This window comes from Sinocyclocheilus rhinocerous, unplaced genomic scaffold (genome assembly GCF_001515625.1).
Source record: "Sinocyclocheilus rhinocerous isolate Xijiao unplaced genomic scaffold, SAMN03320098_v1.1 scaffold1935, whole genome shotgun sequence".
NCBI lineage: Eukaryota > Metazoa > Chordata > Actinopteri > Cypriniformes > Cyprinidae > Sinocyclocheilus > Sinocyclocheilus rhinocerous.
In genome coordinates, this window is record NW_015623718.1 from 108365 (window position 1) to 123413 (window position 15049).

The 15049-nt window shown below is 39.8% G+C and overlaps 1 protein-coding gene across 3 annotated transcripts in view; it reads right to left on the minus strand.

Annotated features, from left to right (window-relative positions):
* Positions 1-5371: 5371 nt before the first annotated feature.
* Positions 5372-15049, minus strand: part of LOC107732273 (paralemmin-2-like) — a 105921-nt gene continuing 96243 nt past the window's right edge. For 2 of the 3 annotated variants that reach the window (XM_016543582.1, XM_016543737.1), the window contains 4 exons: positions 11386-13516; positions 9168-9358; positions 7969-7992; positions 5372-6218 (listed from right to left, as the gene is read on the minus strand). In XM_016543582.1, the coding sequence (XP_016399068.1) occupies positions 6096-6218; positions 7969-7992; positions 9168-9358; positions 11386-13516 (2469 nt within the window). In that variant the 3' untranslated portion in view covers positions 5372-6095. The remainder of the gene's footprint in view (positions 6219-7968; positions 7993-9167; positions 9359-11385; positions 13517-15049) is intronic. The other variant, XM_016543656.1, reaches the window with a different exon arrangement.

Consider the following 15049-nt stretch of genomic DNA (forward strand, 5'->3'; position numbering starts at 1 on the left):
CCGGCGGGTGACCAGGGCGGAGCCAGGAGCTTGGCAGGCAGCAACAATCCGATGACCACCTCAGCGGAGTTAACAAGGCAGATGACCCCCCTGGTGGCTCAGGCAGGACTGCAATGCAGAGCACAGAGAGGTTATTAACAGCCTTGATGGCCGTAACAGGACCGGCAGACAGTTTAGCAACAGACTCCTTGGCTGGGACAAGACAGACTGAGAGTTCAGGAGTGGGTGCCACCGCCCAGAGAGGAGCTGAAGTGGATGCTGCCACCTCAGGAGGTTCTGTAGCAGAAGTCGCCACCTCGGGGGGAACTGGAGCAGGCTCAAGAGTGGAATCTGAGGGCTCCCGGACTGGAGCGGGTTCATGAGTGGACTCTGAAGCAGCCCATGCCCGCAGAACAGCCATGAGGTGAAAGGCAAAGACGGCCTTCTTGATTATGGCAGCAGCAGTGAAATCGGGCAGCTCTGTGGTGACCTCTGAGACCACCGGAGTCGGGTCCTTCAGGACCACCGGACTTGAGACCACCAGAGAGATGCCAGCTGCTCGCACTGACATCAGTTGTGGGTCTGCCAAACTGGACAACAGCTTCAAACGCCCTGGGCCCACCCTTCTGACTTCATGCGGCATGTTCATAATACCCAAGAACACTAAAGTTGTATCCATGACGGCTGAAGACTCTGGTGTGGAGGCCATGATGGCTGGAGACTCTGGACTGGCGGCCATCCTGTGAAGAGACTCTGGACTTGCAGCAATCTTGTAGTGGGGCTCTGGGCTGGTGGCCATCTTATGAAGAGCCTCTGGTGTGGCGGCCATGTTGTGAAAAGGCACCCCATGAGAAGGCACCTCTCTTTGCAGTGCTGACTGCCTTCCACTGTGGATGAGGTACTCCACAAACCCCTCAAAAGATAAAATGTTTGCAACCCAACATCCTCCAGCGACTAATGGGCTCATCGAGGGCATAGTTAAAGAAGTCCTTTAGAGTGTCAAGTCAAGTCAAGTCACCTTTATTTATATAGCGCTTTTAACAATACAGATTGTGTCAAAGCAACTGAACAGCATTAATTAGGAAAATAGTGTGTCAATAATGCAAAAATGACAATAGTAAACACTAATTTTTCATTGGTTTAGATGATTTAACGAGTGGAGTCATTGTAGCCCAGTCCCTCTGCAGCATTCCTAAACTCCATTGCAAACTCCTTCAGATCAGTCCCTCGTTGACGGAGGGAGCTCAAGGCATTGAGCTGGAGCATGCGCTGGTAGAGGGGGCTAGAGAGAGTGGAGACAGGTGGATGGCGCAAGCCCTTCTTCCGCTGAGTCCTCATTATGGCTGATCCGTTCTGTCACGATGCATGTGGAGCGATGAGGCGAGGACTCAAATTGCAGGAAGAATGGTCTTTCTTTTTAATAATAAAATGAGAGAATAAATAGGGAAACAAACGAGGAGGGTAACGAGGGAGACACAGGTGGAGCAACTTAAACAATAATGAGATAACAAGATGGGCAGGGACAGACAATAGACAGGAGAGAGCACATGGCACCAAACAAACACAACACAAGCCATGTGCTCACAGAAAAACACAGTGTCATCTGGTGGCCATCCTGGGCACACCAGCTGAAGGCTGTGACAGGTTTTATTCTTTTGAGAGATGATCTAAATATTTGCGGCTGTGAAACAGATGGAAAATTGACAGGCTTGTCCTGCAGTTCTATGGATGTTTTGCCCTCCAGGTCTTCGAGCCGGTCACGTGACTGAAAACTATGAATAGCCTATTCACTCAACAAAACTCCAATGCATTTTATTGTGATTTCACTGGAGAAAGCAAATATTATGGATACACACTCAGAAAAACAAATTGTACAAAAGCTGTCACTAGGGCAGTAACTTTTCAAAAAGAAAATTTTTGTTCCTTTTAGGTAGGCCTACTGATATGTACAGCTCCAATGACAGCTTTTGTACCATTTTTTTTCTGAGAGTGTACAGGACTCTTATACTATATTTTAGCTGGAAGCAACAGTTTGAAGTTAAAAACATCTTGATGGATTTGTTTCTTACAAACACGCAGCTTTTGTCTTCTCAAGACATTAACTGATGGACTGGAGTGGTGTGGATTACTTGAGGATTACTGTGATGTTTTGATCAGCTGTTTGGACTCTCATTCTGACGGCACCCATTCACTGCAGAGAATTCATTGGTCAGCAAGTGATGCAATGCTACATTTATCCAAATCTGTTCCCATGAAGAAACAAACACATCTACACTGGATGGCCTGAGGGTGAGGGTACATTTTCAGCAAATTCTCATTTTTGGGTGAAATATTCCTGTAAATTCTTATGGCATTACATTTGTCACATTGACAGATTTTGATGGAGTCAGAAATAGAGACGTTTTACACATTTTCTTTTTAATGAGAAAATAATTATATATGTGTAAGAGTGAGACTTACAATTACTATGAAACAATATAAGCAGAATATTAACATACAATAAGTGGTTAACATGTCAAAAGAGGGCTTTTGAAAGCAAAAGCATGATTTCATTATCACACCATATCAATATTCCTTTGGTTTCTCCCAAAGGGAAATAGAACACTCATTAAACCTTTTAAGGAAGCATTTGCAAATGGATTTGTAAGTTAAACAACAAGAGCAAAACACGCAACATATTTGTAGTATTACTTAAAAAGTAAAAAACAAAACAAAACAGTTTACTTGGTTCAAACTGAAAAAGCAATACTTCTCGTGATTTCATTAAAGGCAAGATTTTCTTTTTTCTTTGAAAAGCTGTCTTCTGACAATGAAACTGAAAATCTATTGCAAAAGATGCAGTAGTTGTCATGCACACGGGACACTGGCAAGGAAAATGCTTGACTACAAGTCTAAACCATGTTTGTAGTTAAAAACTTTAGCATTCACATTAGCCACATTTCGGTGAAATTTCGCAAGCAAAAAGCTCTTTTGTCAGTAATGTTCAGAAGTCACTTTCAAACCTACAGCTTTCTGTTGACCAGCATGAACACGAACGAAAACGTTTTCGCCCTCACGTGAAAACTTCAATCCCACGTATTCCTACACTGTCAAAAATGACCGTGAATTTAACGGTAAAAGACTGTACAAATGCTACAGTAAAAACCTGTTAAATGGTTAATGATAAATTCCCCTACTATATACGGTGAAAAACTGTATTGGACATTACATGTAATTTTACGGTAGTATACCATTTTTGGAAGTGAAAAAGACTGTATAATTTACAGTACTTTAATAGGTTGGTATATTAACATTATATCAGTTAATGAAATTACAGTATTTAACTGTAAATTTAAGTTAAAACCGTAAAACCTAAAATGTTGCTACCGTATTTTTTACGGTAAAATTCCGGCAACCACAGCTGCCGGTTTTTTATCGTACATTTTATGGATTTTTTTTTACAGTGTATGTAAGTAAGTGTACATTAGCCATGACATTTCGCAAAATTAAAGGTGCATTTGCATTTACAGTTTGAGAATTTTCACGGGCAAAATGCAGTCATTTAAATAATCAAGAATTTAGTGTGCGGGCGAAAGAAATTTCCCCATGCAGATTTTGCATCGCGTTCAATTTAGAAACACAAATTCGCCGTGTTGACCAACAGAAAGCTGCTTGGTTGTGCTTCATACAATACTGACAATAGACAATGGACCTGTTTGCAAGAGAAATTGCACCAAAATTATGCTAAAGTGCTTGCAGTTCTTGTCTGCTGTTCCCAGATGTCCTCAAAGGCTCATGCTTTTGCCATAATGCTTTTACACGTCAACAGCTGCAATATTGCTCAATTTCTAATGGTTCCTTTTTCTTCTGGTAGTCTACATTAAAAGCAATTTGGCCACCATCCTATGCCATAGGAATCCTATTATATTGTAGATTTGAACATTGGCTTATTTCTTATAAGTTAGCTTTATGAGGTAAAAACAACCATTTTTGTCCACCCCTCATACATTATAGTACAAAAGCATGTCATCTTTAGGAAAGCTAAAGCTGGCTTTACATTTCATTTGAATGCTGCACATTTCATGATGCAAAACCCGTCAGCATCACAGTCAATACTTTACCTTCTCGGTGCTAGTAATGTTGCCTATAGCACTAATGAAAACCTCTGTAAATGCATATAGTATGGCATACTTGGCCCTCAAATACACACAACACGGTATATATGAATAAATGTGCAGTAAAACACCAGTCGTTTTTACAAAACTATTTTCCATTAGGAACACTGAATATATCTCACTGCTCAAATAAAAATATTTCCCCTTATAAAATTCAAAGGATTTGCTCACCAACAATAATCATCTCATATCAAAGAATCCAAGTAAAAATCCAATATCCTGCTCTGAGTAAAACTGATGGTCATTACACAATCTCACGTCAAGCATCAACACAAACGAACACTTCATTAAGTCAGTATCCAGAGATCAACAAATACCTGTTTTCATCCATTAAAAAAAGTCGATGCACCTTCTGCAAGAACATTTATAGTTCTGTAGGTGTAACTTTATACGCCACCCAGACATTATTACAATGCATAACTGTATTTTTTTGCCTGCAGTTTGAGAACCTATGCAATATATGACACTCTAATCCAGACACTACAAATACTTCATGTATACTCATAAAAGGACAGCAGTCCATTAAATACTTTTGTGTAATATATATATTATATGTGGAGGGTACAAAAAACAACAAAGCCACATTGTTGAATGAAGCTTGTGAGATTGTCTTCGTTTGTGGCTTGAAAAATGCCAAAGACCAACGGCAAAAATGAGAAGTCAAAGATTAAATATAGAAGAAGATTTGTCCATTTATTTGTCCGCTTTGTCTCTTTTATGCTGCACGTACATCACCGATGTCAGTGTCCTGTATAGATGCTTGTTCTAAAATCTTTTATATTGCCAACTGTTTTTTTTTTAAAGAATGTGAACAAAGAATAAACCTTTCAGACATCCATGTGTGCATATGTATCAATAAAGTGTTTGAAACCATGTTAAATAATGGTATTGCATTAACACTTTCTGTGTGTAAAGGCTTCAAAAATGCCAATGTAAGTAAAGAGAAATATTCACCCTTTTAAATTAAGATTAATGGAAAAATCATGCAATTCAGTGAATACTTTCTTCCTTCATTTTTGCTCTCCTGCGCTACACATAACACAACATAAACATTCCCAAATTATCTACATCAGCCATTAAATGCACTGCATTACATTAAACTTCAATCCAAACACAGGTGCCTTCGACTGCGAACAGCAATAACATCCTAAAGTTTAATTTCACACACATTTCCTGTCTTTCGTCAATGGAGAAAGCAGCTGCTGCCCATACAAAGCCTTCTTCCTCTTCTGCTTGGATTTATTGTTATATCGGTCTGGGCGAAGAGTCTGCTCTTACAAACCTCTTTCAAGGGTGTGAATATTTGTGCCCTACATTCATTTGTCCTCTTCATTAAAGCTTCTCGCTGAATGATCTCTCTGAACAACGATTTGTTATCCCTACAGGCTGATCAGGAAAACAAATAACAGTATTTTGCCCTTTCGGACACTGCAAGACACATTTGTGTAGTTCTGCTTTCTAAATGGGCTCACGGCTGAACTCATATACATGGCACCAATCCTGATCAAACCAGAGTCGAAATGTCAATAATCTAGCTAGAAATCAGATCAGTCAGCACGCTATCATCTATATCCAAGCTCCTCCTACTAATAACATAATATTATCCCATATTTACCATTCTTTTTCCAAAGTCCTTAGCCACACAATAACATCTCTATGTATGTGAAGTCCAAATGCAATATGTTCTTAGTTCACACCAATCTTACATTAATGCCAAAAATCCTCGATGCTCGTCTTTGCATATTCCACTTTCTCAAAACATATCAGCACAAAAGAAAAAGCAATAACTTGGTAGTGGAAATGTGAAGCGGTATAGTATCTCTAGTCTTCAATGTCAAGAGAAGGTTTTTTTTCCCCATAGGCTCCAGAAACAAATCTTCAGAGAGGTTTGAATTCCCAATAAATACTTGTGTTTGTCCTGCTGCATATTTTCCCTCTGGTTTTTCTCTCTGAAAGTTTGGTTTACTCTTCCTCCTCCTCCTCCTCCTCCTCTTCCTCAGCCTCTTCTTGGTTGGTGTAGATTCCCGCCTCCCACCGGAGAGCCATGTTACTTTTTCTTCGAGTGACACGTGTTGCCTCCAGAACCTGAAGATAAACATAAAAATATGTGGAAATGGCTATCTTACGTTTTTTTTTAATGTTATAATGGTATTTTCATCATAGCGATACAGTATATATATAGCTATATACATATAGCATATTTCCCTTGCAACCATAAACTTTTGTTGACTTACAATGATATTTTATCTATATAACTTGATTTTTCTTCTAAAAAAGTATGTTGTAGAAGGGCTACAACCCTTTAACCCTTATTTACTTACTATTATTATTACTTTTTTTATTTCTATTTATTTATTTATTTTCTGTAAGAAAAATTAAATAAAAAAGTATGATGTGTTATTTTACAATACCATGCTATACTGTGGTAGGTATGCAAGGCAATACATTATTTATACTGAGCACAACAACAAAAACAAGTAATGTCAATATCATTTTAAAAATTTGTATAAGACATTTAGTTAAAAACATTAATCACACATGTGCAAACATACACACCAGATGGTCCTTTTTAGACCGCACCTGTTCCAAACAGTTTCATGCTGAGTACAAGTTTGGGTCTGATTGTCCAAAACCGCTTTAGATGTAAACTCCACAACACACAATACAAGCTTAAAGGAACACGCCACTATTTTTGAAAATAGACTAATTTTCTCCCCTAGAGTTAAACAGTTGAGTTTTACCGTTTTCGAATCCATTCAGCCGATCTCCGGGTCTGGCGGTAGCACTTTTAGCTGTAGCTTAGCATAGATCATTGAATCTGATTAGACCGTTAGCATCTCGCTCAAAAATGACCAAAGAGTTTCTATATTTTTCCTATTTAAAACTTGACTCTTCTGTAGTTACATCGTGTACTAAGACCGACGGAAAATGAAAAGTTGTGATTTTCTAGGCCGATATGGCTAGGAACTATACTCTCATTCCGGCGTAATAATCAAGGAACTTTGCTGCCGTACCATGGGTGCAGCAGGCGCAATGATATTACGCAGCGCCTGAAAATAGTCCCCAGCTAGTTAATAGGAAAAATATCTAAACTCTGGTCATTTTTGAGCGAGATGCTAACGGTCTAATCAGATTCAATGATCTATGCTAAGCTACAGCTAAAAGTGCTACCGCCAGACCCGGAGATCGGCTGAATGGATTCGAAAACGGTAAAACTCAACTGTTTAACTCTAGGGGAGTTGGAAAATGAGCCTATTTTCAAAAATAGTGGCGTGTTCCTTTAAGTGCAAACACAGAATGAAAGCAGAAATAATAAAGCAGAAAAGAGAACAGCCATGCTGTTTCAAAAGAAATACTGTTGTAAAACCAGGTGCCAAGTGTTAGGCTCACAGGAAGCTTTGTGTCTTATTTCAGTGAACCTAAATGTCCAATCTGAAGTTCTCAAATAACTTGAATACTATGTAAAATATACAAATACAAAGAGACATTAGGATTGAGATATTAGGACTCTGAATGGAGGTGGTAAAATGATCAAATGAAGACTGGACATTGTAAGTTCATCGACACAGGTTTCATGGGAATGGATCGTGACACTGCACTTTGGATGTACAGTAGATCATGTAGGTGCAAATACTTTGACTTTTTCAAAATGTGGCTCTATATGCTGTGTATGTAATGAATGATGCAGTGATACCACATATAATACAATGATTTATTCTGAACACTTTTCTTATGTCAAAGTATTTGGCACTGCTACAACTTTCCCCCCAAAAAACATGCAATAACACTTGAAATGAAGGCACAATGTAGTTTGAAACAAGCATTGTACAAGTACCTCAGTTGTAACTGAGCGGACATACTGACGAGAGGGAAAGAGGAAGAATTTGTTAATGTGCAAACACTTGCTATTGTGTAGATAACAGCTTTTGAAAGTAGATAATAGCTCAATACCGTGTGCTCTGGGTAAAGCTAATGACTTCATTTGAAATAACTATGTGCTTTACTTTGTTAGGGCTGTTCCCTATAGTTTTTTTTTTTCATGGAACAGGTGTATAGACTATATTTATTAAAATGTATTGACAATTTGAGGTATTTGTTTGTGTGAGTTCAGGGCCATCACAACCACAGACATTGAAAGAGACTTGTCATCCTATTTTAGATCTGTGGTTAACCAATATAAATTTTTTTTTAAATGGCTGATTCTTTAAGTTTTATGTTTGATCCACCTCAGTCTTCAATATTTGGCCACACCCTTCCCAGAGTAAAAATAAGCATGAATTTGTATTGTGTTTGAATGTGATGCCAGATGTAATTTGTAAGGCCTTGGGAAATATTTAATGAGGACTTTATAAATATTTGGCTATTTTACTTAGCAAAATTACAAGTGCAACATAAAGCTGCAGTTATTGTCATGGATTTATTTTGCATTCATAACGGAAAGTGAATTTAATCCTCAGAGACCAATATTGTTACCACTACTGTAGTTCTGAAGTAATAATAATAATGGAATGTGATACTGCCAGTGCAGCGAAGTTGCAAAACACGGGCACTTTATAGTTTGTTCTCCAAATAATAGCTTTTTAAAGAGGAAATGTGTTGATTTTTGAGAAAACAAAAGGGGAAAACAAAAAGCCTGTGGTTGACATTAAACAGTGTGTCCTCAGTATGCATTCGATGGTGGTTTTTGACTTGGCAAAGTCTTTATGAATTCAGTTTCTAAATGAGCTGGAAAGTCCCGTTTCTTCACTTTCTTTGCATGAGATGAAAAAGAGGAACATGGTTTCTGGTGTAAGTCATGGCGATGGTACTTTAGCGGCAGGAATCACAAATTCCAATTCCAAATGTCTTTATAGAATGAAATCGAATTAAGTTAAGCCAATTAAAGTGAAAGTGAATGTTTTGATTGTAAATGCAAATGGATGTCTGAAAGAATGTAATTGTAGACAGGAAGAATCCACTGACAATTAATTATACCATACAATATTACTGATTACCACCATTATATACATTTGAACCTAACCATAAGATACTTACACTGTTGTCCTCAGTTTTCTCTCGGCGCTTGACCTTGTGTGTCTCGTAGTCCTTCATCAAAGTCTGCATGAAGTTCTTGGGTCGCTGTCCTCCAGAATCATCACTGCCCAGATCAGACAGCGGCGAGGGCAGAGCTCCATCTGAAGAGCACGGCGAAGCTGGAGGAACTTGACGAACCTTCTCTATCTTACCTGCAGACAGAGGAAAATAAGACAGAATAATTCATTAATTTTCAAGAAATGTATGTAATTTGATATTTCTTTATTTTTATTGTAGGATGTAATATGACCGGCATATAATCTTGACATTTTTAACAAGATCCATTCAAACTCTCTTTCTGATTTGTTGTTACATTCCATTCCAAGCACTGATATGAAAATGGATTAAGTTGGAATTTTAGTATGTTTCAGCAAGATACTTTTATCATCACTCATCAGTTTAGGGGACATGAAGGAGCCCAGAGTCCTAGACACATTCTTGATGATGACCCAAGTATGGATACTAGAGGCACAGAGAACTCAGTGTAAAAACCCACAATGCTGTTTCTCATCCCATTAAATCAAGGGAATCTAAGAGAAAACCACGTCAGAAAGCCAAACCATGTATAAAAAACGCTCACGTCCCACCGCTCTGCACATTTTGTATGTCTCTTATCACTTCAGACTTTTGTTCTATTCGACAGTAAGTGCCCTACGAAGTGGACATCACAGGATTCATGAGGTATATTATGTCACACTTCTCTAGTAAGTTTCGTCTGTGTCTGAAGACAGTGACGTAGCGTAAATCCGTGAATGAATGTTCCGAAGTGAAGTAAACTTCAACAGATTTCCTGTGCTTAGGGATTAGGGAGCAATGAACACTGTGTAGGGATCATGTCAGTCGGAGCACAGTTCATTCATGGAGCTCTCTTCTAACGAGCTGGTGATCTGAATCAGGTGTGTTAAATAAGAGAGACATGCAAAATATGTAGAGCGGTGGAACGTGAGGACTGGAATTGAGAACCACTGATCTAAAAAACAAGGCCGAATGAAACATCCAACAAAAGAGCAGTATAATATATTATTATATGTATTTATTCCATACTGGCCATAGTTTGTCACATAATTGGTCACATAACATTCTCTGAAACTGAAGGTGCCCTTATTTTCTTCTACGGATGTTGGCATGTCAAGTCTTTATGCAAAGTTTGAATGAAAATGTGTCTATATTTGTCCTCTACGGATCCCCTTCATTAAGTGAATCATTCAGACTTTAACTTTAGCATTATAGCTAAAAGCAAGCCAAAAAGAAAGGACTCATCTTTTCCCTATGACACCACTAGAGGGCAGACATAAACTTCTCCAGTACAGAACATCGTCATGAATGAGAAGTGCATGGACAATCGCCAACAGGAACAGCACACAATGACATTAAACACTGTGCTGCTGAGCATTACATCTAGCACCATGCTAAATAAAGCCTGACTGCGACAATGGAGTTTAAACACGCTTCTTATCACAAAACCAATCAAACATAAACAAAAACATTTAAAGTACAGCCTACTGTAATAAATGTTTACATCAAACCAACACAAACTGAAAGTGTTAGCGGTCTCTAGAAATGGAAACCTTGACATATATTTATGTAACCTATATAGCCACACAGTATTATCTAGACAATCATTAAGAGCAGTGTTCAGTCATTAAGTTCATATAGTAAAAAAACAAACAAAAAGCAACATCTCCTCCGCCGCTGTGCTGCAGCTTTCTTAAAACCCTCTTCAAAAAGCACAGCTTGCAAAAGTGACTCAGGCAGAACAGTGGGTTAGGGTCTGCACCCATGGGACACAGTGTGCAAGGAATCTAAACTAAAGAAGCTCTATAAAGAAAACCTCCAGGATTCCAGTTATATGACTGACAATCACCAGCTAATTGACATCAAAGCTAGTCAGAGCTAGAAATGTCAGAACCTTTGGTTTCAGCTGCTGGTTTGCATTAGAGGTCAAACTGGCATATACACCATCAGAGGGAGATGCATTGATTACTGACTGAAGTAACTGGTGCAATCCATGAAAAACTGTACAAAGAACAGCTGTAGTATGAGTACTAATTTGCATTTTATATGGCTTGTTATCAATTGGGATGAGTTAAGAAGTTACTGTAAGTAGTTTAGATTCATCAAATAAAGTTCCACACATGTCGTTCCTAAGTAATCAAGTCTTGCTGCCATATAATCATACCTGGTGCTGTCTTCCCAGCAAGGACCAGCTTGTTTGGCTGGGTGCTGGTCTTCAGCTTCTGTGTACGGGGCAGGTGCAGTGTTTGTGCATGTCGTTGTCTCTTCAACTCTTCCTCGCGTTCTTGGGCCGCCCGAATCTCCTCTTCGATCATGGACAGGGTTCTCTGTTTGCGTGAACGCAGCTTGAACGGTCCTGAGGTGACTTCCGTTTCCTTAGCACGAGTGACAGCTGCGGTGCTCCTGAGCTCTGCTGCTTCAGAGTACTTACTGAAATAGCTGAATTCTGGTTTCTCACTTGGTGGTGGAGAGGGACTGGGAGGTTTGTAAGTGTTCACTGGGATAACTGGGGCAGCTTGAACTACAGTTATCTGAGGAGCAATTGTTTTCTTCTCCTCCAGGGGGGATGGCACTTTGGGAGGTGGCATGACAGCAGATCTCTCCACTAGGGGTTGGGGTTGTGGTTCAGTACTTTCTACATGTCTCTCAAGAATGGGGGACGAATGTTGTGTGGCCTGAAGATGCTCCCATTTGTCATTCTGCTGAGCAATGGCTTGCTGGACAGCATTTTGGACAAGAATACCAGCATGGTATTCCAGCTCTTCTTCTGTCAAGCCATATGCCTGATAAGACCCACTCTGCTCATCTGGAGATTTGATTCCACTTTCATGTTTTCCATTAATTGGTGTAGTGGCCATTGGGGTTGAGGGAAAAGAGTATTCCCCAAGAGAGTTTTCCAAATAGGCACTCATGGTCTCATTTGACGCACCACTGTCACTTATGTTGTCCATACTGAAGTCATTGGAGAGCGTCCCAAGTATAGTTGTGTCCTGAGACCGTAGGGATAGATCATCTAACCCAGAGTCGATTTCTTCCGTATGGTAGGAGCTGTTCAAAGAGTGTTGACACAAATAAGAATCCTCATCCTTTACAATAGTCATCACTGCCCGGGCACAAGTAAATTCATCATATTTCAACTCATTCTGAGCCAAACCATCTTTGGGTGGTCTGGCAGATTCTCCAGAGAAGCAGTAAATCTTTTCAGCTTTGACTGTAGTAACTTCACTTTCATCGTAGGATGTGACCACTTCTTGATTGGCAACTGTGACAGAACTGCATGGCCTCTCTATGTGTGTGACCTCTGGAGTCCTGAAGAAAGGTTTGGCAGAGTAAAGCTGGGGTGCCACATTCCTCTTAGGGGCTGTGGGCTGCTTGCTATGTTCCATCTGCAGAAATTGCTTGCGTGCTGCAGAAAAGTCAATCTCTTCCATGACAACATCCTCCCTATTTTCTATTTCAGTTTGGATAAAGGAAGTTGTCTGTCTGGGTGCAGCTTGTGGTATGCGGTTGGCTTCTGTTCTCATCTGCTTCCTCTCCACATATCTTCGAAGAGACTCCAGTTGCTCCGGCTCCAGCTCCTCTTCCAGTGTCTTTTCCTGAGGTGGGTTCCACCATTTTGCTGCAATTCCAGGATTTTTCTTGACTGCTTGACCCCGGATGAGTTCCAGCCTTTCCTTCTCTAGCTCTGCAATCTCCTCCGAGGGTCTGACTTTCTTCACCCGAACTTCTTTCTCAGTTGGGGGGTCAAATAGTTTTGATGGTTTCTTCTCTTCATGAAAAGGTCGGAGCTCAAAACGTGCCTCTTTCTTGATTGCTGTCCTAGGTGACTCAGGTGTCCTTGTACAGTCCATCGCATGACCATTTGGTTTGGTGTTGAAATTATCATCAACAAAAGTGGTCTGTTTTTTCCCTTCTAAAACAATGTCATGGTTGTGTAAGGGAGATGGGTCACAAGTATTCACAGATGGTCCAGTTCCATGAACTCTAACTGACTTAATATCAGGGGAACTTGTCCCATTTGAAGTCATTTCTGCCCTGGGATCACAACTGTTGTCCTCAAGGACCTGATCAAGGTAAAGGATTTCCTTGGCAACTTCACTGTCCAGCCCTTCTCCTCCATGTCTCACTCTGTTCTGCCCACTGCTCACATAACTTTGCTGGGTCTCTGTCTGAACTTCAAGCTCCATACTGCTCTCACCACTGGATATCACACTTACAGAATCGAAAAAACTCACAGTCTTCAGGCTTCTCTCTCTTTTCAGCTCACTGTCATCCTCTGAGTGTACAGGGGACTTCTGGAGAAATAAAGACAGAGGTCACATTAGTCTAAACATGCACTTATGTAATTCTTTGTCACAATTTACACTGCATTATGGATGAATACCTGAGTACTCACATATTTGGCAGTGACAGCAATGATCAATCATGAAAGTTCTATAATTGCAAGACATGACCTTTTTCTAACTTTAAGACATTTCACGCCTTTAAATTTTAGTAATAATAGTAACTACAAAGTAACACTTTTGCTGCACAACTGGGTTTGTTTGATGCAAATATTTGGTTGGTTTGGATAGCGTGAACACTCTTTTCTGAACTTGTGTGTGCACAAGTAATCCACACTCAAGTCTGCTTGAGTTGTTCTGGGATGTAGTTCTTGTGAACTCTTTGCATGCAAAAATGTAACGTTTAAAATAGTGTAAGATTATGCAATGGCCAAACATGTGCACAGATGGACTCCTGCCCCAAACCAAGTACTTAGTTTGCATTATCTGCATAGTACTGTACTTAATTGTACTGTAATTGTATGAACATCAGAGAACAGAAAAAGGAAAAATAAGGAAATATTGCATGTGACCATCATGCATAATACAGGTAGACTGTGATAAGATGTGAAAGATAATGGGCTTGTTGAACTCTGACCTGTGCTATCTGATCCTGAGTATTAATAATTTACGGTCCCTTCTCTTCAGAGGTCTACTCAGCAATGGTGTAATGGAGTTGCAAGTCTTGCAAATGAGAGGAAAACATGGACCAACTTAGTATCCCATTAACATACCCACAGTACATATATTTTCAGTTTTAGTTTCTTCTGTTTGCTGGAAGGATTTACATTTATGCACTTGGCAGAGGCATTCATCCAAAGCAAGCTACATCTGATTTCCTACATACCAAACCTATGACCTTGCATTGCTCTAAGGCAGGCCTGTCCAAACTCGGTCCTGGAGGGCCGGTGTCCTGCAGAGTTTAGCTCCAACTTGCCTCAACACACCTGACTGGAAGTTTCTATGCCTAGTAAGAGCTTGATTAGCTGGTTCAGATGTGTTTAATTAGGGTTGGAGCTAAACTCTGCAGGACACCAGCCCTCCAGGACCGAGTTTGGACAGCCCTGCTCTAAGGGTTAAGTTACAGGAACATCATAAGATAAGCAAGGCTTTAATGGTTTATGCTCAACTCATGAGAATCACAGTATTCACAGGCTAATTAGAAGAAAACACTAAAAGAAAAATAGAAAAGAGAAGGTTTTGCATGCCCTAGTTTTCTTTATGCCCCTCCATCTCCATGTCTAATGGGTGGAAGTGGGTAATAGGCCCTAGTTATTTACTAAAAGAAAAACACAGATGTCTAGACTATGTAGACACTCTTTATTTCCAAAGGAATAATTGCAGGGGCTCTTCTATTTCGTGGATCTGGTACTGAAACCTTTAAGTGGTCTAGTAACCCTGTGGGAGATGGTTGAGATGCATTTGCAGAATGAAGCACTGCATGGTCTCCGCAAAATACCACTTATTATGCTGAGCTTTGCTTTCATTGCTGCTCATTCACCAGAT